At 39.8% G+C, this 27530-nt stretch overlaps 1 protein-coding gene and 1 pseudogene across 5 annotated transcripts in view; both read right to left on the minus strand.

Moving 5' to 3' along the window:
• Nucleotides 1-4344: 4344 nt before the first annotated feature.
• Ccdc138 (coiled-coil domain containing 138) overlaps nt 4345-27530 on the minus strand; it is an 80964-nt gene continuing 57778 nt past the window's right edge. For 3 of the 5 annotated variants that reach the window (XM_060369521.1, XM_060369519.1, XM_060369520.1), the window contains 3 exons: nt 17364-17540; nt 8744-8882; nt 4348-7007 (listed from right to left, as the gene is read on the minus strand). In XM_060369521.1, the coding sequence (XP_060225504.1) occupies nt 6842-7007; nt 8744-8882; nt 17364-17540 (482 nt within the window). In that variant the 3' untranslated portion in view covers nt 4348-6841. Of the gene's footprint in view, nt 7008-8743; nt 8883-17363; nt 17541-27530 lie in introns of all 5 variants that reach the window. The other 2 variants (XM_060369523.1, XM_060369522.1) reach the window with 2 other exon arrangements.
• On the minus strand, nt 12270-12664 carry LOC110544312 (cytochrome c oxidase subunit 6C-2-like; annotated as a pseudogene).

Here is a 27530-nt window from a genome sequence, read left to right on the forward strand (position 1 = left end):
GAAAAATTTTAAAAAAAAGGGAAAAAATAATTTAAGAACCTTAAATGACTTTCAAAAGTGGAGGAAAACATGGAGTTAGTCAATTGGCATGGAGCACGTCTCGCCCCTGGGGGCAATGGTCTCCTGAACCTACTCAGACCTTGGCCACCACCACTGCTAGTTCTAGAACTGATGCAGGATGTTCCAACGAGGGGGTTAAGGCTTCTCATAATATTTCCTATTAGCCCACACCTGTTTGTTTATATCCCCCATTTTTATTCATTATTAGCCAGATAGAGCCAAGTAATTGTGGTAATGATACTTGCTTTTTTGCCCATACTGGAATGCTAGTAAATTTAGGTATGCCCTGGTTACTCGCATGCCTCGCTGGGTGCCTGTGCCCGTTGATGCCCCTCACGCTATGACTCTCATAATGACAATAACAATAAGCCTGATGCTTTCTATATTAGTCAAAGCAGTTCCCAGGGAATGGAATCTGAATAAAAATACCCCCTTAGCTGCCCTGCATCTAGGAGGCTGTTAGGAATCTGTTGTTTTCTCTGTTTACCCTTTGCTTTTGCTCACAAGTGCTGGGTCATCTGGGACACCCCACACCCCTCTCAGGCACCTACATCCTAACTCATACTTTCCCAGACTACCTAAATCCAACTGTCTCTCTGACAACACAACTTCTGTTTGTTGGTTTTTTTGTTTTGTTTTGTTTTTTGAAACAGGGTTTCTCTGTGTAGCCCCTGGCTGTCCTAGAACTCACTCTGCTGGCCAGGCTGGCATCAAACTTAAAGAGATATACCTGCCTCTGCCTCCCAAGTGCTGGGATTAAACTTGGGAGCCACCACTACGCTGCACAACTTTTAAAGAAACACAATTCCACCTGGGCTATGCTAGCCCCCAAACCATTCCAGATCCCCATTCCTTTATAACAGCAAAGTTTCCCCCCTTGTCCACACTAATCTCCATATCCCCTATTCCCTGGTAGGTAGCCCTGGTCATGTCCAGCCTGCTGCTCTTTCTCTGTGCTCTGGACTCTTCCAAATGCCTCTGGATGGTCTCTCTCTCTCTCTCTCTCTCTCTCTCTCTCTCTCTCTCTCTCTCTCTTCTACAATAAAAACCTCCCCCCAATTATGGGGAGAAGTTTCTTTACTTTCTCCCTCACATACAATAACAAGCAAACTAAAGGGTGTCCTGTGGATTGGTTCTGAATTCAGAAACATACAGGGAGATTTCTGGACTGATTTAGGGGATTCAGGAAATGGAATCTTGATCAATCAATGTTAGCCCAGGTGGCCCTACCTTATCAGGCACCCTTATGCCTTGATTCCCTTTATCCCTTCCTGTTGGTGACCTCCAGCTATGTCAAGGCCACCTCACTCTCACCATATTTTCCCCCAAAGAAACACCTAAGATGCCCCTATAATGCAAGGTTCTTCAGAAAACATCCGCCTTACTGGTCTTCCAACCTTCAATCTGCTTAAATCTACCTAAGGTTCCCAGGATCACTGAGGATGAGAGAAGAGACCTGATTTCTCAGGGCTAGTTAAGTCTTTTCCAAAAAGCCAAATTCTCTCCATATCTGATTCCACACCCAATTGTTGGCTTCTAAACACCCCCACACCTTACCGGTTTTCCCTTGACACCAGTACCTTCCACCTAATTCAGGAAAACCCCGCAATTAACCAGTCTTGCCTAGCCAGGTTTACAGCCTTTTACCACCTTGTCCCTAGGGCACTCATTTTCCTTATGGCACAACTGAAAAGGTAAACTGTACCCAATAACCTGTTTCCCCCTTTTCCACAGCTCTCCTACAGCACAGGGCTGTTCTGGATCTGCTGGCCAAACGCCTATATATGCCTGCCTAGTAACTGCACAAGGACTTGCACCTTGGCCTGCTCTTGCCTACCATTTTTCTTGTCTCTCCAGATTACCTACTGCCCATGCTGGCCTCTACTCCAATAAAAGCAAAAACAGCTCTCTGATTCACCCCCTTACGAACAACTCTAGGCATCCTCTCCAGGCTTGCAACTGGTGGTAGGTCTAGAAATCTTCATATCAATCAATCTCTGTCTCTCCAGCTCTGAGAACACCTTGAGAAAATTTTGATCAGCTTGACACCCACCCTTCAAGGTCAACTTGATTCTTTGGCCACTGAGGGGCTCCAAAACTACAGAGGGCTAGACCTCCTGCCTATAGTCCACAGAGAAACATGAATTCTCCTACAGGAACAATGCTGCTTCTACACCAACAAATGAAAACTAGTTTACAACAGGGCCCAAAGACTTAGAAACGTGGCACAAAAATGCCAACAGCAAGTTTCACTCCAGACAGGTCCTCCGTTCCCTCCCATCCTGGCCTCTCCCCTTTCTTGCCCCCTTCCTTCCTCAGTTCAGGTACTTACATTTTTATTTTATCTTTTAAACTTTTACAGAGATTCTACCTGGACAACTTACTGCTATCATAGTCTGCCACACTTGACAAGATAAAGTCAAAGCTCCTCTCAAATATAGATATCATGTATCATATGATATCACATGATATATGATATCATATATATGTGCACCATTTCTTTGGATGTAACTACTTCCTGATTGGGAGGATTATTATTTTGGGATTCTTAGGTCTGAAGTGACTCTGATGTGTAAAAAAGGGAGATTCCCATCTCTCCTTAAAAACAAGACCCTAAACTGGGCTCAAAGTTCCAGGAAGTCAGCCATTTGTATAATTCCCAAAGGTGGAAAAAGGAAAGCAGCTGACTTGAACCCCAGTGGTTGCTGAAACAGACAACAGACCTATCCCCCCTCCTGTAATTAAAAACAAACAAACTTACATAGAAAAAATAAAATAGCTTATTTCTGTTCCTAATTACTCCCTGCCCTTCCCTCACCCTGAAAAGCCCCACTTAGATTGTTTGCTGTTGTGCACTCACACTAGTCACAGTGCTGCTGGTCTTAGTATGCCTCTTCAGGCTAAATAAGCTCTGTTCTTGCTGGTGAAGTTAGTCTAAATTTTCATTCTCTGTTTCCTTCTTCAAACTCAGTTCCTGCAGGGACAACCTGGCAGGGCATGGACATGAGGAAACACTAGGAAAGTTAAAGGTCCTTTAAAGAAACCTTTGAGGTTTGCCACGTCCAATAGAAGCTCATTTCAGCCTCCCAGCAGAGAAGGGAGCAAATTGGTTCTAGAGGGGCCCTATGTAAGATTCTAGCCCAGCCGAACAGATTGGCAACACTGATCCTGTGAGCTCTCTCCTTACCAGGACCAAGGGTGTTGCAGAGGCTTTGCAACTGCATCGAGGCTCAATACCTGAGAGAAGGTCGACAGCAACTCTGCCTGCAGCTCCAGCTCCTTAACACCAAGGCCCACACTGGCTCAGTCCCCTGCCGCAGCTGCTTATATTTATGTCTGGAAAAGTACAAGGATATAGCTCTTATGTCATGCCGATGTCTGGAAGAAGTCAGAAGCCAGACAATGCCCAGAATACAACAGGCCATCTTATATGTGATCTTGTGTTTATCCATAGAATTAACAGTAACGTCAGCCACAGACATCCTTCTGGTTTGGCCTCATCTCAACCAGCTACTATGGATTTATCAAGAAGTGCTTTTAGACTTCTGCATAAACAACTGTAGACCTTAAGACACAAAGAATTGCTTTTTAAGCCTTACATAAGTTAATTCCTTTGATGTTTACATTTTACTGGAACTGACCAGATTGACTACAATTATTTAAAAAAAACAAATCTCTAAGTGGGCTTTGGATTCAGTAACTACAAGTTTCCGTAAATACTTTAATTTAAAAAAAAAATATTTATTTATTATTTATATAATGTTCTGCCATACACACCAGAAGAGGGCACCATATCTCACTATATATGGTTATGAGCCACCATGTAGTTGCTGGGGACTGAACTCAGGACCAGTGTTCTTAACCTCTGAGCCATCTCTCCAGCCCAATATTTCAATTTTTAAGACAGGAAAAGTTGTAGTGATAGGCTTCAACCTACTTGGAAATTATTCAGATTAAAAAAAAAAAAATAGGTATATGAGTGTTTTGTCGGCATGTATGTCTATGTACCACATGCATGCCTGGCACCTAGACAAGCCAGAAGAGGGCAAGTGGATGTCCTGGAACTGGAGTTAGAGACTGCTGTTAACCATATGTGAGAGCTAGGAATTGAACCAGGTCCTCTGGGAGAGCAGCCAGTATGCTCTTAACTAGGGAGCCATCTCTCCAGCCCCACTGATACTGACATTTTTATAAGTATAAAATTTATTTAATTTTAAGGTTTCAAGTTATCAAAAAGATTTTTGAAACTAGTTTTTAAAGAGGCACAGCTTATAAAACATTATTATTCTCAATTCCCAGTCTGCCAGTCTGCCATTTAAAATTAATGTTGTACTCAGCCTTTGTCAGAGACGCTTCTTATTACAGCAGTGGGCAGTTAATGCGGAAACACAACTGGCCAAAGTGTCAAGGCTAAGTGATGGAGTGCTCCACCCTACATGGACATCTGCAGCACTGGAAAGACTCAGGATGCAGAGGAGGATGAGGAAAGGCTGTAAGGGCCAGTGGATAAAGGAGTGTGCAGCAGCCTCTGGACCCGACAAAGCTGCTGCACCCATGAGCTCACTGACACTGTGGTTTTCTGCATCACACCTCTCTATGGCTACACCCGTCATTCCACCATGATGGTAGAGGGCTCCACCTTTCCTTGGGGTAATACTGGCAGTTAATGGTTGCTGGAGGTGGGGATCTCATTTTCCTCAGAAGTGTAGCCTCTGATATGGTCCAGAATAACTTTCATTATGTTGAGATATGTTCCTTCTACTCCCACTTTCTTCAGAAATTTTATCCTGAAGGTCTTTTGGATTTTGTTAAAAATCCTTTTTGTACCTATTGAGATGATCTTGTGAATTTTGTTTTGAATCCACTTATGTGATGTTTTACATTATTGTATGTTTATTTATGCATGTTGAACCATTCCTGTATCTCTGGAATGAAGCCAACCTGATCATGGTGAGTGATCTTTTTGATGTGTTCTTGAGTTTGGGCTTCAAGTTTGCAGTGTTTTGTTGCTGATGTTGTTTGAGAAAATAATCTCCTGATTGAGAAGATAACAGCTTAATGAAATAAGGAAGTTAATGCAAGCCATGAAAGGAGAATTAAAAAAAGAGACAGAAATGTTAAAGAAAAAATAATCTGAACTGTTGGAAATGAAAAACATACGAATTCACTTCAGAAGGTCTGTGCAAAGTCTCACCAACAGAATGGATCAAACAGAAGACAATCTGAGCTTGAAGATAAGGTCTAGGAACTGGAATAACCAAACAAGGTCAAAGATAAAATTAGAAGATATCAGTGAGAATTCCAAGACCTAAGTGACACTAACCTATGGGCAATAGGCCTAGAAAGGGAGTCTAGTTCTAAAGGCATAGAAAACATTAAAAAAAAAAAAAAGACAATTTTCTAAGCTTTGGAAAAGAGATGGTTATCCAGACTATACTGGTTAGTAAGCAAGTCTGTGGGATATTTTCTTCTTTTTAAAAATTATTTTATTTCATGTGCATCATCGCATTGGTATTTTTTGCCTGCATGTATTTCTGGGTGAAGCTACCAGATCTCCTGGAACTGGAACTACACACAGTTTTGAGTTGTCATGTGGATGCTGGGAATTGAACCCAGGACCTCTAGAAGAGCAGCCAGTGTTCTTAAGCGCTGAGCCATCTCTCCAGCTGCTGGGACATTTTCTTGACTAATGAATGATATTGGAGGGCTCAGCCCACTATGGGTGGGCAACTCCTGTTCAGGTATTACTGGGTTGTATAAAAAAGCAAGACGAGTGAGCTATGGAGAGCAAGGGAGCAAGCAGCACCCTTCCATGGTCTCTGCTTCAGCTCCTGCCTCCAGGCTCCCATCAGTCCCAGACCAGACTGTCCTCAGGCTGTGACGTGGAAGTGCAAGATAAAATAAGCCCTTTTCTCCCAAGTTGCTCTGGTCAGTGTTTTATCCCAGAAATAAAAAGCAAACAGACACCAAAAGATGTTCCAAATAAATGGACCTAAGACAGAGGCAAGTGCTAGTGTTCTGATATCTGACAAAACAGGCTTCAAACTAAAACTAGTGAAAAAGATAAAGACAGTCATTTCATGCTGCTTAAGAGACCACCAGGAGAATATGATGACTCTTAACACATATATACCCAGTTCATAAAACAATACTGCATATATCATAGGCACGCCTATGTTGGGGCTGTAGCTCAGCAAGCACCCCCCAGTAACCATAACACAGGTAAGTAAAAATAAAAGAAAATAGAACAACAAATAAAAGGTAAGTACTTGCCTGGCTGTGGTGGCATATGCCTTTAATCCCAGAACCTGGAAGGCAGAGGCAGGCAACTGTCTATGAGTTTGAGGTCAGCCTTATCTACACATCCAGTTCCAGGATAGTCAGTGCTACATAAAAACCCTGTTTTTTAGGAAAAAAAAAAAAAGTACTTTGCTATAAAAATTTAGTTTATTTTCACATAAGAACAAATTATATTCCAAATAATCACATAATTTCAAGAAAGACTTTTCTTAAAATGTTTTATAAAAAGTAACCCCAATGCCTGAAGTTCTGGAAGTGTCACCTTGTACAGTAATTAGCACTACTTTAAACGGAAACATTCTAAAACATCCCTACTCTCTATGGGTCTCAATTACATAGCTGAAAAATCTTTCTAGATATTTTTCATGATAAATGAGGCTGTTGATAACTTTACTCTGTAGAATCTTCCTTTGGTGATTTTTATACTTTGACAAATAATGAACACATAGACAGACACAGACACATACATACACACAGTTTTCTAATGGCTGCTACTGGAAACCAGGGAGTTATTTTTTGTTAAACCCAGGTTGAACAGAGTTGAATTTAGGTTAATACAGAGAAAGGCGTGCTCTGGATGTGTTGTCCTTTGTATTTCCTGAAGCATCAGGTGAATGGTGAAAACTTCAAAAAGCTTCTTGTTACTCCTGTAAAAGAATAGGTATATTTAATTACTTATAAACTTGAAGGAACTTATGCAAATGAGGGGAAACAGCACTTATTTTTTTTAAAACAACAGACAAAATAGATGACTACAGGATTAAAATGCTAAGAAAACTAGGTTTTATGAGCTAAGTCTGAAGTGGAAAAACATCAAAGGCAAAAAAGAAAATAGTTTATATTCTGAGAACTGAACCCTATTCACTAACAGAGAATAACTACTGGGAACAAGTGATCTCCCCTTCCAACAGTTAGACAGATCCAAGCAGCTATCTATAGGCTCCAGAGGCAATACACTACTTTTCAATCACTCCTCTAATAGACATTCAAGCTCGATGCAGCGGTACACACCTTTGATCTCAGCACTCTGAGGCAGAGGCAGGTAGAGTTGAGTTCCAGGACAGCCTGTTCTACACAGCAAGGTCCAGGATATCCATGACTACATGGAGAGACCCTGTCTCACAAAACAAAAGAAAGAGGAGAGAGAAGAATGAAAAACAAAGAAGACTGAAGAAGAAGATGAGGAGAAAGAAGAGGAAGAGAAGAAAAGGCATTCAGTAATTTCATTTTAATTGGAATACTATCTTAAATGTAAAACAGAACTCAACCATATTTTATTTTCTTATCTGGTTACATTTGTTTTTTCAGAGAAATTATCAAATAACCCAGTATTAAAGGAGGTAGAGACTGGTGTTTTCCCTAGAGCTTGTTGGTCATGCAGCCTAGCCAATCAGTGAGCTCCAGGTTCAATGAGAGACCCTATCACAAAAAAGAAGACACTTGACATCAACCTTGGGCTTACACACACACACACACACACACACACACACACACACACACACACTTTTGCTTGTTTCACTAAAGGCATACTTCAGGCATTAATAAGGAATTATAAAAATGCACTTTTATTATCACTTTGATTTTCTTACCTGTCTCATATAAAGTATCAGTGTGCAGTGATCTGTTCTGATGTTATCGCTTGACTAGTAAACTTGTTCTTAGTGGAAGAGCATTTGTCTTCCACTATATAGTTTGTCTGCTATACAGTTAGCCCTGGGTTCCGAGTACCATAAAAACTAAAAGCTACCCTCAATATACCCTCTCAACATCTCAAATTAGGAAGCCTTGTTCTTGGATTGCATGCTATCTCTGATATTTAAAGTTGGTTAGATAACTGAAACAATTGAGAAACTATGCATTCAAAGACTAGTAGACTATTATTAAGAGTGTGTGTGTGTGTGTGTGTGTGTGTGTGTGTGTGTGTGTGTTAGGGTACAGGCATATGCAGGTGCGTGTATGCATAAAGGACAAGGAAGGATGTCCAGCACTCCACTATCTATCATCTTTGAAACAAGGTCTCTCACTGAACTTGGAGCTATCTTGCTGTGGCCGTTCCCCACAGTGCTGGGCTCCCAGGTGCATGCAGCCACACTTAGCTTTTGATGTGAGTACTAGGGATTTGAACTTGAACTCAGGACCTCATGCTTATCAAGTAACTACTCTTACCTGCTGAGCACCACCCAGCCCCAAATATGTGGTCTTCAATAATCATTAATATTCATGATTCTTAAATTTCTACATCTACAGACTGTAAATAATAATCAAATTAGAACAAAGTAGTAATCAAAGTAAAACTGGGTTGAGATTAAGACTGAAAATGCAGCCCTAACATAATCACAATATAATAATAAATTTAAAATGTTACAAAAAAAGATATTCTTACTTGATTTTGGAAAGCTTCTGTAGGATAATACTGAGCTTTTCTAGGATGTGAAGATCAAGTTTAGGGGTCCGGAGCAGCACAGAACAAGTACGAAAAAATAAAGAGCTGCTGCAGGCTTCCAAGAAAGGCTGCAGGGCCTCTGAAAAACAAATCACCAAGCTTTACTGGTAAGAAGTATACAAAAGAAATTTAAAAAGCAAAGCCAGAACTGTGTGAGGCATGCCTCCATATTGGCTTGGACTTTCATTCTTTCATCCTTAAACTTCCAGTGAAAATTATCATTTGAAAAGTGAAAACAGCCACTGGCTCTTTTTTTTTTTTAATATTAGTTACAGTTTATTAACTTTGTATCCCAGCTGTATTCCCCTCCCTCATCTCCTCCCTGCCCCTTTCCAAGTCCACTGATAGGTGAGGATCTCCTCCCCTTTCATCTGACCCTGGTTTATCAGGTATCTTCAGGACTGGCTGCAAAGTCCTCCTCTGTGGCCTAGCAGGGCTGCTCCTCCCTGGGGGGGGGGGGGGAGGGGAGGTCAAAGAGCCTGCCATTGAGTTCATGTGGCTCATCCTGAGTGAGGTATCCCAAAAGCAGAAAGACACACATGGTATATGCTCACTTATATAGACCTATAAGATAGGATAAACATACTAAAGAAGATAAATAAGAGGACCTGGGATAAGATGATCAATCCTCATTTAGAAAGAAAAATGGGATAGACACTGGATGTAGGAGAAAACAAGTAACAGGACAGGAGCCTAACCACAGAGGGCCTCTGAAAGACTCTACCTAGCAGTGTATCAAAGCAGATGCTGAGACTCATAACCAAATCTTCAGCAGAGTGCAGGGAATCATATGAAAGAAGGGGGAGTTAATACGACCTGGAGAGGACAGGAGCTCCACAGGGACCAAATATATCTGGGCACAGGGGTCTTTTATGAGACTGTTTCTTCAACCAAGGACCATGTATGGATATAACCTAGAACCTCTGCTCAGATGTAGCCCATTGCGGCTCAGTATCCAAGTGGGTACCCTGGTAAGGGGAACAGGGACTATTTCTGACAGCCACTGGCTCTTGCTGAGCATCACAGGAGCAGGTCATTATCTAATGCAAAGCACGTTTGAAGAAAAGGGGAAAGGAGCTTCTTCAATAAACTTCTAATTGGAAGTCCAGTCGGGGTGATTGTAAGTAAGAAATTCCATTAAAGTGGTAAATTATTTTTCTTTAAAACCACAGTAACAATTCTAAGTATTAGACAGGAAAAAACATTTTGAGCATAAAGAGCTAAAAACATGAAAGATTCATAACAGATTAAAAACCTAAGAATAAAAATCATCACGCAAGAGGGGACAGAAACTTGAGGATCAAGGAGTTTGGTATGGGATTGTGCTTCCCAGGATGTCAGAAGCTCAACTATGAAGGCTCACCAACATGACTGCTTACAGTTTTTGCTTACAGCAAAGACAGCAGATATGCCAAAGTGGATGGGGAAAAGCTCACGAGACCTCACTCCTACATGAAGAACTACAGGAAACTAAGAATGCTGAGGGTGGGGGAAATAGTCTCTCCAGGGAAGAGCACACCAACTGGTTACCCTGTACCAAATGGTCAGCCTTGAAAACATGTGTACACATGTAACATTACATAGTCTGAGCCGATTACATTCCTGTATCTAGGTGTGTGTGTTTTTGTTTGCACACACATGCGTAACAACAATTAATGGAAAAAAAGACATTGAATTTAGAAGAGAACAAAGAAGCACACACAGAAAGGTTTGAAGACAGAAAAGGGTAGTGGCATGATGTAATTATACTTTCAAAACATAATAAAATCTTTTAAAATTTAAGTTTTCACATAAAGATGAATTTATTTGAAAAATTAAAAGTGAAATTGAAAATATTGTTCTCCTTGTGGAGTTCCTGTCCTCTCCAGATCTTACTGTTTCCCACTTCTTTTATAAGATTCCCTGCACTCTGCCCAAAGGTTGCCCATAAGTCTCAGCATCTGCTTTGATAGTCTGCAGGGCATAGCTTTTCAGAGGTCCTCTGTGGCAGGTTCCTGAATTGTTCCCTCTTTTTTCCTTCTTCTGATGTCCATCCTCTTTGCCTTTCTGGATAGGGATTGAGCATTTTAGCAAGAGTCCTCCCTCTTGATTAGTTTCTTTAGGTGTACAGATTTTAGTAGGTTTATCCTATATTATATGCCTATATGAGTGAGTATATACCATGTGCATCTTTCTGCTTCTGGGATAGCTCACTCAGGATGATCTTTTCCAGATCCCACCATTTATCTGCAAATTTCATGATTTCCTTGTTTTTTATTGCTGAGTAATATTTCATTGTGTAGGTGTACCACAGTTTCTGTATCTATTCCTCCACTAAGGGGCATCTGGGCTGTTCAACAGGACCAAAAAATCTGAGCACATGGGTCTTTCCTGAGACTGATACTCCAACCAAGGACCATGCATGGAGATAACCTAAAACCCCTGCACAGATGTAGCCCATGCCAGTTCAGTATCCAAATGGGTTCCATTGTAATAGGAACAGGGACTGTTTCTGACATGAACTGATTGGCCTGCTCTTTAATTACCTCCCCCTGAGGGGGAAGCAGCATTACAAGGCCACAGAAGAAGACAATGCAGCCACTCCTGATGAGACCTAATTGACTAGGATCAGAAGGAAGGAAAAGAAGACCTTCCCCTATTAGTGGACTTGGGGAGGGGCATGTATGCAGAGGGTTGAGGAAGGGAAGGATTGGGATGGGAGGAGGTAGGGAACCACAGGGGGGATACAAAGTGAATAAAGTGTAATTAATAAAGAATTAAAAAATAATAAATAAATAAATAAACAAATATTACAATAGCCAAAACGAGAAAGAAATGACTAACATAGAAAAGAGGAAAGCAGAGATGACTTTGCATATATTTGCCATAAAACTTATACCATTACTATGAGTTCTTATAAATAATTAGAAAAGATGTACCTAGTATTTTTATTAATGAGCACAACTAACGCAACTATAAGAGAACACAATATATTCAATCTCATTAAGAATAAAATAATAAGCCAGAAAGTGGTGGTGCATATCTTTAACCACAGAACTTGGGAGGCAGAAGCAGGCCTCCCATCTGTGAGATGAAGCCAGCCTGGTATACAGAGTGAAGGATAGCCAGGGCTACACAGAGAAACCCTGTCTCAAAAAACAAACAAGAAAGAAAGAAAGAAAGAAAGAAAGAAAGAAAGAAAGAAAGAAAGAAAGAAAGAAAGAAAGAAAGAAGTCTTCCAAATTTGTTACCAAAAGCTTTAAATGCAAAAATCCTTTTACTTAGAAACTGTGCCTTGAGGCTGGAGAGATGACTCACAGGTCAAGAGCACTGATGTTTTTTCCAGAGGATCTGGGTTCAATTCCCAGCATCCACATGTCAGCTCACAACTGTCTGTTTACTCCCAGATCTGACACTCTCACACAGACACACTTGCAAGCAAAACACCAAGGCACATAAGATAAAAAAAAAAATATTATTATTATTATTTTTCCATATAATTATTTATTGAGAAAAACTACTCCATAGCCCATATAGTCAAGTTTCATAGTTCAGGAACCCACGTCAGGGAGGAACTTCTGTGGAGCACAATCCAAAGAATTCTTTGCATTCTGAAATCACTTCACACTCTGAAAGATACCAGCCTTCCTCATCTCTTCAAAATCTTTCATGGAATCATAATTTCTGTAGAAATCTGCATATGCCTTCTTTCTTTGTTCAGCCACGCCAAACTTATAGGAAGCAGCAACTCCCTGGGCCACAACTGACTGCCCCAACAATATGAACCCGCAGACGCTTGGCCAGAAGACCACGCATCTGAGGGTTAGGCAATGCACCGGAACTCATGGTAGTGAATGTCCTCTGGACCAACGTCCTTTCCGGTTCTCCCAAATAAATTATTTTTTAAAAAAGAAAGAAACTGTGCCTTTAAGAAGCATCCAGTAGAGATGCCTGCAAAGGTAAGAAGCCCTACTTCATTCATCGTGTTTATTACAAGATAATAGGTGAAGATACTTTGAAAGCGTAAGTCACTGGTACTAGCTTGTTAGGGGAGGATGAAAATAACAACAAAAATCACACAATTTTGGCCTTTAAAGCATTTCATTCTTTAGTAAAAAACCTCTGCAAAAGGCTTTTATAAATAAATGCAAGAAAGTTACTTCCCATAAAAGATATAAAACCATGATGGCTTTGCATTCATCTTGCATTTTAATTGTAAAAAAACAACTTGGAAGGCTTGTATGTTACCATAGTGGGACTGTATGGTTTTCTTTTCTTCCACCTATTTATTTAATCACTTTACAGGCTAATTAGCCCCCTCCCAAGACTCTACTGTTTGCTTGTTTATCGATTTTTTTGAAACAGGGTTTCTCTGTAGTCTTGACTGCCCTGGACTCGCTTTGTATTGTTTAAGATAAACTACTGAAACAACAAAATCTAAAACCATAAGTAAAGCCAGGGAAACAGAAATTGGCTGGTAGAAAAAGAAGAGGGGTTATCTATGTAAGCACTAGAGAATGAGATCTGTGTAGCTATTTCCTCTAAATAGAAACACTCCCTTTGGAGGGAGGCAAGAAACGCATGAGCTACCTCCCCTAAAAGGAGCTCACAAGCGTACAAGATCCACAAGGTCCCTTCCTAAAGTTAAACAAGCAGTCACTTTGTTTTTCATGGAACTGTTGCAAAGTTGTGTATTGAGCTCCATGGATACAACCCATACTAGGATGGGCTTTCCAGTTCATTGTGCCATCTATACTTCTATAATTCACCCTATAGCCATGCTTTACGAACCATAGCTAAACAGGACATAGGCCTTAGGGAAGACTTTACTACTATTATTTTGCTAAATAGACAGCGTTCAACTCCTAATGATTTATCATAACCCTTTTGTTGTTGTTGTTGTTGTTTTAGCTTTTCTTTGTGTAGCCCTGGATATCTGGAACTAGTTCTGTAGACCAGGCCTGCCTCTGCCTCCTGAGTGCTGGGATTAAAGGTACAGAAAATAAGAGACTACAGAATGCTCAGCCCTAAGTGGAACACATAGAGCACTCCTCCTCTCAAGACTCAGGGATCACTGAGGAAGAGGGGAAAGAACAGTCTAAGTGCCAGAGGCAGTGGGTGATTAAAAGGAAACAGTGTCCTCTGGACACATCAGGCAGTTGCACATATTAACTCATGGTGTTTGTGACAAGATTCACAAGAACTGTACAAGCCCAAACCAGACCAAATCCCAGCATGAAGCGGGGAGTTGGACATAAAATCCTGTCCTTAGCCAGGGAGCTAGCTATTGGCAACTTTTAGCTGCTGAGAGTCAGTTTCCTCTAAGAATGTAACCTCAGGTAAGTCAAGCTTGCTCCAGTGGAAGACCACACATTCAAGAATAGCTGTGCAGCATCAACTGATGGTAGAAAAAAAAAAAACAAATTGGGGTAGATAAGAAAGAGAGGGTGGGTCTGAAATAAACTGGGGGAGGGAAGCAAATATGATCAAAACACAAAATACACTGTACAAAATTTTCTAAAAACTAGTAAAAAGAAAAGCTGAAACTTATAAATGATAACACAGGGTATACTGTTCAAAAGATTGAGATGGGCAAGAACTTTCTGGATAGAACTTCAATAGCACAAAAACTACCCCAAAAATCAACAGATAGGATTACATGAAAGTTAAGTTTCTATACAGCTGAAGGAAACTATACCAATATAGCCCACAGAATGGCAGAAAACCTTTAACATCTGCACTTCAGACAACAGGCAAAAAGAAAGAAAAGAAAAGAAAAGAAAAGAAAAGAAAAGAAAAGAAAAGAAAAGAAAAGAAAAGAAAAGAAAAGAAAAGAAAAGGAAAGGAAAGGAAAGAAAAGGAAAGAAAAGGAAAGAGAGAAAGAAAAGAAAGAGAGAGAGAGAAAGAGAGAAAGGGTGAAAGAAAGAGAAAGAAAGAAAGAAAGAAAGAAAGAAAGAAAGAGAAAGAGAGAGAGAAAGAAAGGAAAAGAGAGAGAAAGGAAAGAGAAAGAGAGAAAGAAAGAAAGAAAGAAAGAAAGAAAGAAAGAAGGAAGGAAGGAAGGAAGGAAGAAGGAAAGAATTTACAAAGAACTGCAAAAATAGGCAATAAACCTGCAACTCAACAAATAGGGTAATTCAAAGAATTTAAAATACAGCAAGTTAAAAGAAAGAAGAGAGAAAAGAAAAAAAAGAAAGAAAGAAAGAGAAAGAAAGAAAGAAAGAAAGAAAGAAAGAAAGAAAGAAAGAAAGAAAAGAGAAATGGCCAATAACCATTAAAAATTGTTCAGCATCCTTAGTCATCAGGGAAATGTTTTGAGATAATGACTCACAGTGCAGTCAGAGTGGCTGTCAGCAAGAAATCTGAGAACAAATATTAGAGAAGATGTGGAGAAAGAAGAACCTTCATTCACTGCTGGCAGGATACAACCATGATGGAAATCAGCTTGGAGGATCCTCAGCAAACTGGAAACAAAACTAGCATATGAAACAGCTACTGACTCCTGAGCATACACAGAGAACTCTTTATCCTACTGCAGAGATATCTGCATCCCCATTTTCACTGCCTCTCTATTCAGTACAACAGGGAAATGGAAGACATTCTTGGCATCCTTCAAGAAGTCAATGAACAATGGGCAGAGTGCATGGAATCTTATGTAAGAAGTGGGAAATAGTAAGATCTGGAGAGGACAGGAACCCCACAAGGAGAGCAACAGAACCAGAAAATTTGAAAACAGGGGTCTTCCCAGAGTCTCATACTCCAACCAAGTACCAGGCATGGAGATAACCTAGAAGCCCTGCACAGATGTAGCCCATGGCAGTTTAGTGTCCAAGTGGGTTACAAAGTAATGGGAAGAGGGACTGCCTCTGACATAATCTGATTAGCCTGCTCTTTGATCACCTCCCTCTGAGCGGGGAACAGCCTTACCAGGCCACAGAAGATGACAATGCAGCCACTCCTGATGTGATCTGATAGACTAAGAGCAGAAGGAAGGAGAGGAGGACTTGGGGAGGGGCATGCATGAAGAAGGGGGAGGGAAGGGGGGATTAGGAGGGGAGGAGAGAGAGGTTTATGGGGGGGATACAAAGTGAATAAAGTATAATTAATAAAATAAAATTAAAAAAACAAATAAAAGGAAATAAAATTAAAAAAATTTTGACACATATATATAATTGAGTATTATTCAGCCCCAAAGAAAAACAAAATTAGAAAAATTTCAGGAAAATGGATGAACTTATAATGCATAATATTAAGCAAGTTCATCCACTCTCCGGGAAAACACACACACACACACACACACACACACACACACTCCCCCACATGTGAACGCTAACCCATAATGTTTACAATGTATATATAAAAGCAAATATACATGTGAGTATAACATTTAGGAAGGGGAACAATAAAGGGTAACAAAAAGAAAATATATATGAATGAGTTCACATATGTATTATATGCAAGGAGGTCCTCTGAATGCTTTCTCGAGACAATAACAGTTTCAGCACAGAGCACATGCTTCAATGGGCACTGGCCATCTGTGTTTCCATGAGAAGCTGTTACCTGACCAGTAGACAGGAATTTTAAATTATGGTTTTCATCATTTAAATAATACTGTAGGATGCAGATCTTTGTAAATACTATTCAATTTAGTATATTCTTTACATGAATTGTAGCTATCCAATTAACACAGAGTGAAGCAGGTGTGTTTAAAGTCATCACAATTTTAAAATTTCTGATAATTCCTGAGATACTGATATATTGCTTCTGAATCTCAAAGAGCAACCAGGAATTTGAAAACACTGAGAATCCACTTGTACAGCCACTGTGGAAATCAGTGTGGAGATCCCCCAAAAAAAACCTGAAAATAGTTCCACACTATCACCCATTTATACTAAGTCAGCACACCACAGAAACCTTTGTGCACCCACATTTAGATCTGCAGTATTCACAATAGCTGAGGAAGTGGAAGCAATTCTTGATATCCATCAATGTGAGGAATTTTATGCAGCATAAAAAAATTATGATATTTTCAGAAAACAGATGTAAATGGAATCATGTTAAATCAGATAAGCCAGACTCAGAGACAAATATCACATCATTTCTAATACACATATATATTATATACGTATATACATATGTTTATATACATATATATGTTTATACATATATGTTTATATACATATATTTATAAATACATATGTAGTTATATCCATATGTTTGTATTCACTTAACTAGAAAAGGAGTCATAAGAGGGGAGGAAGAGATCATAAGGGATGTGGAAAATAGGAATAACAACAGAAGACATGTAATAAGAAAGTACAAAGAGGACAAAGTGGAGGGATACCAGGAGTCTCTTGGAGGAAGGACAGAGAGGAGGGCAGGGAGGGGAGGGCACACAGTAACAAAGTATGACATACACATATCAAGATGCCACAATGAAGTCTCATTCTGTGTGCTGACCTGAATAGTAACTTTTAACAATAGTCACCACTTACAAGCTGAAGTCCTGTTATGTGGGGTTAACCCATTCTGATTAGGAGATGAAAGCACCATTTCTTTACATACATAAAACATATAAACTTACTCGAGTCTACCGTCATCTGAAGCAAACTGTCAATGACATTGGATAACAGTCCTTTACTGGATATTCTCAGGTGTTTTAGTATTACTGGAACAGCTTGGTACTCCAAAAACAAGGTTTTCCCTTCATCAGTCTTCAAGTCCAAACAAAGGGAATCAAATGCTTGAGCTAGGTAGTCCGCTAGAAACAACATAAACAACCATCTATCATTGGTTACTCAATCAGAAACAGGTTAAAAAAAAAAGAACCACTGTTTTAATAAAAATATAAATACAAAAAAATTAAATGACAAGAGATCACAAACTAAATTTGGATTCATATTCCTTATTGGTTTATTAGAACCCAACAGAGAGAGAAATGGCAGTCCAATTACAAAGGGTTAAATTCATTTAGCATGTTCATATTTTAGTATTAAAATAATAAGCTCCATTTTGTTCATACTAAGAAAGAAAACTGATGATTAATATTAAATAACACAGTAGCACATATTTCCATATTTGTTTGTAATTACTACATGCTTCCACTGATTTAAACAGTACCAGTGTATCTTTGAAATAGCTTCTAAGATCTTACCGCTGGCTTCTAAATGCCTCTCCATTTAAAACTGTAACTATAAACCAACTTGCTCAACACATTTTAGACAAGGATTTCTGTCTCCTAAAAAGCAAATATCACGCCATTCAAAAAACAACTTCAAAAAGACTAGGCTATGCTCTGGTCCACTACCCTCTATAACCCATCCATCATTATAAACGACAGCAAGGTTTTACCAAGACCACCAATGGAATGGCACTTTGAGATCAGATTCCTTAAATTTCCCTTTAAAATGTTCCACCTGTGACTGGCAAGCCACTAAATCACAAGAAGCACTATTTTTTTTAAATTTTCTTTTCTTTTTATTTATTACAGTTTATTCACTTTGTATCTCCCCTGTACCTCCCTTCCCCTCCCCTCCCAATCCCACACTCCCTCTTCCCCACCCGTGTCCCTCCCCTTCCCTCTGATCCTAGTCTATCAGGTCTCATCAGGAGTGGCTGTATTGTCTTCCTCTGTGGCCTGGTAAGGCTGCTCCCCATCAGGGGCAGGTGATCAAAGAGCAGGCCAATCAGTTCCTGTCAGAGATAGTCCCTGTCCCCATTATTATGGAGGCCACTTGGATACTGAACTGCCATAGGCTACCTCTGTGCAGGGGTTCCAGGCCATCTCCATAAGTGGTCCTTGGTTGGAGTATCAGTCTCAGAAAAGACCCCTGTGCCCAGACTTTTTGGACCTGTTGCTCTCCTTGTGGAGCTCATGTCCTCTCCCAGTCTTACTATCTCCCACTTCTAAGAAGCATTAATTTAATTAGAATCAATGCAAAAAAAAAAAAAAAATCAGAGACTTGTATCATTACACTTTGATTCTGCAGATACCCCCATTATTACATTTAAAATTTTAACACTTTTAAATGTGTAAATTCATTTTCCAAAACATTCTTTCAGTATATGATTCCAAGAAATTTTTAAAACTTCATGCTGTTCACATTACATTAACTTTTTATTTTTTTTAGTTAATATTTCTTTTTAAAGGAGAAGGCTTAACAAACAGGGTGGCATAAGCGCTCCATAAAGCATGCAGAGGCTGGTAGATCTCTTTGAGTTCCAGGCCAGCCAGGGCTACACAGCCAGGACCTGTCTTAAAAAAAGAAAAAACAAAACAAAACAAAACAAAACAAAAACAAGCTTCAAAGTCCTAAGTATGTTGCAGAACATGGAGAACTCAAGCTGTCCCTAAGCTGCTTCCTTGCTGGCTTTCTCATTCCTGGAGGAGGCCACTGAGGCTGCTGGAGAAAAAGGCCAGTATAATAGTCTTATGCAGCTGTGGCCCTGGCAAACTGCACTAGTAGCCTGCTGGGCAAGCTGCGCCCACTGGAGCAATGGCACTTGACTGTTACGCTCTGGGGAAGCACCTCAGTTCAGTTCCCAGCTCCCATGTCAGGTGACTCACAACCTCCTCTCAACTCCAGGCCCCTGGGAACCAACACCTCTGCCTCTCAGATGCACACACATCACACAGGCACATAGACAAAATTAGAAATAATAAGAAATAATTCTTTAAAACATGTATGAAAGAAATTTTGAGAAATTCTAATCTGTATCCATTATGGTCATTATGGTCTGCTATTTTTATTTCTAGAAGCATTTTAGTTCAAAGAAAACCAATACTACTTAAATTTTTTTCACTTAAAAATAAACTCTGCGAACAAATGCATATTAAGAAAAATTACTAGGTTCTGTTCAGATTTCTCTGGCTCTCAACTTCATTTGTGCATATTGGCTTGTTCCTGTGCATGCGGAGGACAGACACTCATGTTAGGTGTCTCTTTCCTTATTTTTGAAATCATTTTCCCTTTCCCATTCCTCCCTCTATCTCCTCATATGTACATCCATACTCTCAAATTCATGGCCTCTATTCTCTTGTTTTGAGCCACGGTCTTTTCACTGAACTTGAATCTCAACATTTTGGATAGACAGGCTGGCCAGTGAGTGAGCCCAAGCAATGCTCCTGTCTGCAGCCCTCAGTGCTAGAAGTAGAGACACACACTGCTGTGCTCAGGTTTTGTAGGGATGTTAGGGACCTAAACTCAGGTCTTCATACTTGCCCAGCAGATACTTTAGCCACCAAGCAACAATACAGACCTCCTCACGGGAACAAGTTTTGCAGCAGTGCCCCCTACTGTATTTGAAATTACCTGCGACAGCTAACATGATCAAGTGGACTGTCACAGGGCTGTTTGCCGAGAAAGACTCTGCATAGTCTGGAACATCATATCTAGATCAGGCTGGCCTTAAATTTGCCTTAGTTCGCTTGCCTTGGCTTACCTAGAGCTAATTACACATGTTCATCACTGAGTCCAGCCTGGGTGGGTCGATACCCCTTGGGGAAAGGGGGGAGTGGAGAGCGGGGGCATGAGGGGGAGCCCAGGAAGAAAAGAAGAAGGGGGCTGAGATCAGGCTGTAAAGAGATTAAATTAAATAAATAGAAAATAGAAAAAAGAAAAGGGAGTGCTGCTGACAGCCTCCAACCCTTGCTTAATCTGGTGGCCTGGCCAAAGCATCTAGAAATGATGCCATGTGGACAAGCACTCAGCATCGTGTGCTCGTGAGTCTTCTGGAAGAAGACCCAGAATAGATCCCATGATGAGAAGCCAGTGGAGAGCAAGGACGATCAGTCCAGAAAAAACCAGGTAGCTAAGCCCAGGCCAAGTTTCTAATACAAGGCTCTGTAAACTAGTAAATTGAATATATTTTTTAAAGATTTGTTCTGTGGTGGGGAGGGACAGGGGACTTCCCTGGCCAAGAGTCCTTGCTAACAGGGCAGCCCTAGAGGAGATAAGGAATCAGCAAGGGGAGGGAGGGAGCCAAGAAGTTGGTCAGGGGAATCTGGCAGCTCTCTGCCTCACAAGGAACCACGTACTTCTTTATTTATACAAGTTTCACAGAATAAAGACGTACTAATGGTTATCCAAGTGATACAGAGTATGTGTTTGATTTTTCATTACATGTCCAGGGTATCAAGTTCAGTTACAATTAGAGAATACAAACAGAGCAGATTTTATTATTATTATTATTATTATTATTATTATTATTATTATTATTCCTCCAATTTAAAGAATCTAAAAAATATTTTCTCCAAAGCAAACACATTTACATTTAGCCTGGCAGTGTTTATAGTTTGAGAGCACTCCAGACAAATAGAAAATATATGAACCAGTCTTTTTATGAATAGCAAATACTAATACCTAACTTCTTTTACTATATGTTCCATCAGCTATGCTATAAAATAGAAAAAGTTTTTTTTCTATTTTAAAAAATATTTTAAAAAAATTTCAGTCAATCTGTCTTATTTACCAAGTTTAATTCCTTCAGGAATGTACCCTATATGACCCTCCCCCCCATCTTTAAACTATATTTTCAGAGAGCTCTAAGCCTTGAATCTGTAACCTATTCTCCTGGCCAGTCAAGGTTTGTCAATTGTTTCTGTTTACTCTGCACCAAAACAAAATTATACTGTTTGAGTTTGCTCAGGGGCAGATACCCCAGGAAGATTCCTGGAGTAATAGCCTCATCTATTATGCGTTTATCTGTGCTTAATAATCTCCAGGGCATAAGGAAGACTTCCAAAGAGTGTCCAGATAAAGTTAATTTTAGGATTTTTGTAAAAAGACTCAGACATAATTTTCTCAGGAAAAACATAAAATGAACCAGAAAGTCCCTAAGAATGTAACATGCAGAGACCAAAACCTAAAAGTTAGAGACAGAATGACAGTGATTGCAGCAATATGCTCAGCTTTGCCGGAACTGTGTCAAGCAGCTGTGCTGGCTTCATGACTCTCATGGTTTCCAGTGGATTTGGCTATGACAGTTTTGTTTTGTTTTCTAATATGTGTGTGCACCTCATGCATGCCTCATACCCATAGAGGCCACAATAGGGCACCAGATCCCCCGGAGCTAATGTTAGAGGTAATTGTGGGCCATCCTACATGGGTGCTGGGAACCAAACCCTGGTTCTCTGTAAGAGCTGCAGGTATTCTTAAATACTTTCCAGCTCTGTATATGTTGTTTTAAGTTGTTTGGTATTTCATTACATCAAAAGACAGCTAATGCAGTCTGAAACCTTAATTGTGGTTTCAAGTAAAACCAATTCTTAAAAATAAGCAGTGTCTATTGATAACAGCCAGCTAAATAAGAATTTACTATATGATAAACTTTTGCTGAACTTTTACATTAATTCTTTTACTTAAGCTTTAAAAAGTAAAATTGTAGGCCTGGAGAGATGGCTCAGTAATTAATAGCTCTGGCTGCTCTTCCAGAGGACCTGAGGTCAATTCTCAACAACTACATGGTAGCTCACACCATCTGTAATGATATCTGATTCCCTCTTCTGGTGTGCATAAAGACAGAACACTCATATACATTGAATAAATAAGTCTTTAAAAAGTAAATTGTAAATTAGGCCAGTGCTACAACATATATAAATCCCAGGACTTGGGAGGATGAAGAAGGAGGAGCTGGAGTTCCAGGTGGGCCTTGACACATAACGAGACGTCTCAAGCCTACCCACCTAAAAATATCATGATAAAAAAAAAAAAAAACTGATCTGCTCATGTCACAAAGCAGTAAGCAGTAAGCAGTAATTTAAAAGTTACCTGTTGGGACTGGAAGAATAGCTCCATAGCCAAGAGCACTTGGAAAAAGACCCAAGTTCATTTCCCAGAACCCAATGGCAGCTCACAACCACTTGCAAACTCCAGTTCCAGGGGACCCATGTCCTCTTCTGACCTCCATGGGTACCAGGCATGTACCTGGTACACATATATGTATGCAGGCACAGCATTCATATATTCAGTAAAAATAAATCTTTATGAAAGATAAAGGATTAACATCATTTTAAAACAGTAAGAAAAAGAGAACTCATCTGGCAGAAAATAGATCAAAGATATCAACAGAAAATCTATAGAAGAGAAACTGAACAAAGTTAAGTTGGGAGTGGTGTCACATACCACCAATTCCAGCACTCTGCAAGCAGAGACAAGAACACTTCTGTGAGTTCTAGACTAGCCTGGTTTACATAGTGAGACCCTATCTCAAAACTAAAACAAGTTCCAGTCTACCAAGGTCTACACAGTGAGACCGAATCTCTACAAAAATAGAACAAAATCATTATATGAAGCCATATTTTCATTAAATAAGACTGACAAATATTTTAAAAAATCAGCACCCTAAATGCTGAATGGCTGGTTCAAGAAATGGTAGCACACTCACAAATACAGACATACACGAAGACAAACACATGTACATACAGGTGTACAGACACACACATAGACATACAGATACTTCCACATATATACAAACACAGACACATACTTATACATACACATGTACATGCATATCACACACAGATACACGCACAGATACATACACATTATAATAGCTGACAGGATATAATAGCCTCACTTTTTTGAGAAAGATGGCAAAGTGAACTGAAATTAGGGTATGTCCTTTCATATATCAGTGTCATGTTGGTAAAAAGTGCTAAGGTAGGTGTAAGTGTATGTTAATATTTGCAGTAGCAAAAATAAATGAGTAAACTATCCCATTGGTATCATGATTAAGTGATGACTGGCTAAAAAGTTAAAAAAAAACTAAACAAAATATTTTAAAACTAACAGATTCAATCTATACGTACGGATCCGGAAGTTAAATAAGATAAATTTATGTTTAAAGATAAATAAACCCCAGCATGGATGGAAAAGAGTCAGGCTATATAATCCCACATCTACGTAACTATTGGCAACTGAAGGACAGCATGTGGCCTGAGGAAGCATTCACGTTCCAGTAGATGGCTCTATAACCATGCACATATGGCAGCACTAAGTCAACTGGGTGAGTTAAAAAAACAAATTCAGGCGTTGGGGATTTAGCTCAGTGGTAGAGCGCTTGCCTAGCAAGCGCAAGGCCCTGGGTTCCTCATCTCTGGGAAAAAAAAAAATTCATGAGGTTGACAGGGGAAAGTGGGGGAAGTATAGGGGAAACTGAAAATGAAGGGATGGAGGACAGATCTGATGAAAGTACATTATATGGGTATGGGAAGAGGCTAAGGAACTACTAGCAGTTGATAGCTGGTGGGGGAGGGAGAGTTACCTTTCTTTGAGGAGTGGCCCCTAGAAGGTTACCCATGCCTCAGTGGATAACCCCATACTCATGCACACATGGGCATTTCTATTCCAGATCAGTGGGTTTGTGTGTGTGTGTGTGTGTGTGTGTGTGTGTGTGTGTGTGTGTGTGTGCATTCCCCCATCCCTACCCCTGGCTTTGAGAAACTTTATTTTCCTCCACCTTCTTTGCCTTTGCTCACATGTCTGCAGAAGAGCTCATGACTTGTATGTAGGAGCTGATGGCCTGAATGTAGGAGCTGCAGACCAGTCCTCAGGGGACAGTTGGGCTCTCCAGTCCTCAGTGGGGGTCTGTTGGATTGGCACAGAGAGCACCTTCAGACCAGTATGCATTTCTGAATGAGCAGAGTGATCTCAGGAGCTGGCACAGTCCATCCATCCTCAAGTTCCTCCATGGCACAGGCTTTTCAGAACTGGCCTGTGCTTCGTTCTGTCTTCTCGGGGTCTCTGTAGAAGGACAGATTGGACATGACTTCCCATGGGTGCTCACAGATGGTATATGCACAGAACTTCCCAGGCCAGGATCTACCGCATCAGACTTATTGAGTAAACTCCCTTTTGTTGATGCCTGGTGTAACAATGTCCACACAGCACAGAGCAGCATCTGTGATACAGGGTATGGTAGGCAGGTTGACATAAGATGTCTCTGTGAGGAGCTAATGGTCAGCCCCAGGAACAGTCACCATCAGAAGATGAGGCTCTTTAAAGGCTCTTTGGATTTGGTTAGTTGAAGTCCCAGGAGTGAAGCAGCCAGCACCTGGAATGACTCTAGTGGCAGCAGCAACCATTAACATGACTTGCTAGCCAGTGTTCCCAGAAAGGATGGTGAAGACATCAGCAACAATAGCTCAAGCTGTAAGCCATAACTTCAACCTAGATCCTCTCCAGCTTTATGATATAGATACCTTCCGGCTTCCTCCTGTGGATGAACCATCTAGAAATCAAGGTTGGTGCCACCAAAGTTGGGTTCCTACAGAAAGGAATTTGAAGACATCCTCTTCCTTCATCTGTAGGACATCAAGGACTCTGGATATTGTGTGCATTTTCCTTTAAGTTACAATGGGAATCAAAAACACACTGGTATGGACCTGTCCTTGGCAGTATGAATAGGGGATTATAAATATTTTAAAAGGAGAACATAAGCTTAAAAGTGAGGAAGCTATGTTAGAAGAGGTGAGGGTAGGGACAATAGAGAGAAAGAATGAGGGGAGGACATAATCAAGATACATTCCAAACATGGATGATAAGTTTAAAAAAATTATAAAATCAAAAGAAAAGACAAACATGTCAGGTATCTTTAACCCCAGCACTCAGAAGGCAAAGTCAGAAGGACCTCTGAGTGTTCAAGGACATTCTGGTCTACAGAGCAAGTTCTAGGACAGCCAGGGCTACACAGATAAACCATGTCTCAAAAAACCAAATATATAAACATAAAGATTTGTTTAAAAACAAAGGAAGTTGTAGAAGACATAAATTAGGCAATTAATTATATATCTCCTGAAGAGGAGTACATTCCTTTTATTCATAACTGATAGCTTTAAAATCAATAAATAACTCAAATATAAGCCCATGTAGCTACAGCCACTTGAATGCTGGCAAAGATGCCAAAATATATATTAAAGAAAAGACAACATCTTCAACAAATGTACCACAAAAACTGGCATATTTCTTCCAAATCCCCAATTAGAAGAATGAAACTAGAACCTTCTCTTATCCTGTAACAAAAAACAAAACAAAACAAAAACAAAAACTCCATGTGGACCGAAAACCTTAGTGCAATACCTGAAACTCAAATTGTAAGAGGAGAAGGCAGAACAAACACTTCAGGATATAGGCATGGGCACCAACTTTCTGAAAAGGACTCCAAATGCTCAGGAAATAAGGCTAGCAATTGACAAATGGGATTTCATTACTTCAAAGGCATCTATATAGTAAAACCGAAAAGAAAACCTACTGAATGGACAAAGTCTTCAACGATACACCTTGTAGGGGACCATGGACAAAGAACACAGAAACTCAAAAGTGAAATAAAAAGAAATTAAAAATAAAACAATATATAAATGAACTAATGAAAGAAATGGTCCTTTCTCAAAAAAAGAAAGAAACACAAGTGGCCAAAAACATGAAAAAATGTTCAATTTGACTAGCCATCAAAATAATACAAAGTAGAACTACAAGGAGATCCCCTCTCACCCCATCCAGAATGGTAGTCCTTAAGAAAACACAAAGCAACAGATGCTGGCAAGAATAGGAGGAGGGGGTTGGGAGGTGTGGGACTAGGGCTGCACCGTTATATGTACTGCTTGGGGAAGCGTAAACCAGGTCAGCTTCAGTGAAAACCAATTCGGAGGTGTCTCAAAAAATTAAAAACAAATCTACCCCTTGGCCAGCTAGCCCGCTCATGTGAACTTCCCCGGAGGACCCAAGTGAATACATCGCAGAAACACTTGCATAGCAATATTCCCTGTGAACAATGGAATTTTATTCAGTCATGAAGAACATAATTGTCATTTGTAGAAAAGTAGATACAACTGGAAATTGCCATATTAAGTCAGTTCAGTCTCAGAAAGACAAATACAGCACATTTTCTCTTATTTGTGGGTCCTGGATTTTATATAGACATGTATGGACATAAGTAATGAAATGCAGGACTGTCTAGGGGAGCATAGGGGCTGATGGGAAGAGGAAGGAGGAGAAAAGGGAGAGTACGGAGTATGAGGGAGACACGTTCAAAATATGTTATATACTTATTTACAATGTCTTTATGAAACTGAGTACTGTGTACAAAGAAAATATGGCAATTAACATATGGAGGAGTCTCTCTGGGAGAGCTGCCTGCAGTCTGGGCAAGCAGCTTTAGGCTTTTTGATGAGGCCTTCACATCCCCCATGCTTCCTAAAGTAACCCTCGTCCACACTCTTGTAAGTAATCCCAATAAACTCATTGATTCACCAAGCTAAAAACAATCATTAATGTGATGCTTTCAGCTTTATTAAAGAAAAAAATCTTATGTTTTCATACCTCTAAATTCCTAGTCATGACTGCTACTACATCCTGTCACTCCAAAACCTTTCATAATTTCAACATTTCTAGACCTAAGTAATCATTGAAGGTTTAAGTCAACAGGAAGGGAAGAAGTGATGTAATTATACTTTAAAAAAAAAAAAAGGTTTCTATCATGGGGTGGAATTTTCTATCCTTTCAGGCTACAATACATACAAGCTATTTTTTTTCTACAATGTTAGTTAAATAATCATAGTCAACATATTTTAGCTTCTTTTACTTGGTATAATTATTTTTAGACTAATTTGTGCCACTGCATATGTCAATAATTTTTTCCTTTTTTTTCTCCGAGTAGTATCACTGTGTGGTTCTATCACCATTTATTGTGCACATATGTGCACACACGTATGCCTCCATTTTCCCCCATTATGTTTTCCCCCATTACGTTTTCC

Source organism: Meriones unguiculatus, chromosome 16, assembly GCF_030254825.1.
Source record: "Meriones unguiculatus strain TT.TT164.6M chromosome 16, Bangor_MerUng_6.1, whole genome shotgun sequence".
In the NCBI taxonomy this organism is placed as follows: Eukaryota; Metazoa; Chordata; class Mammalia; order Rodentia; family Muridae; genus Meriones; species Meriones unguiculatus.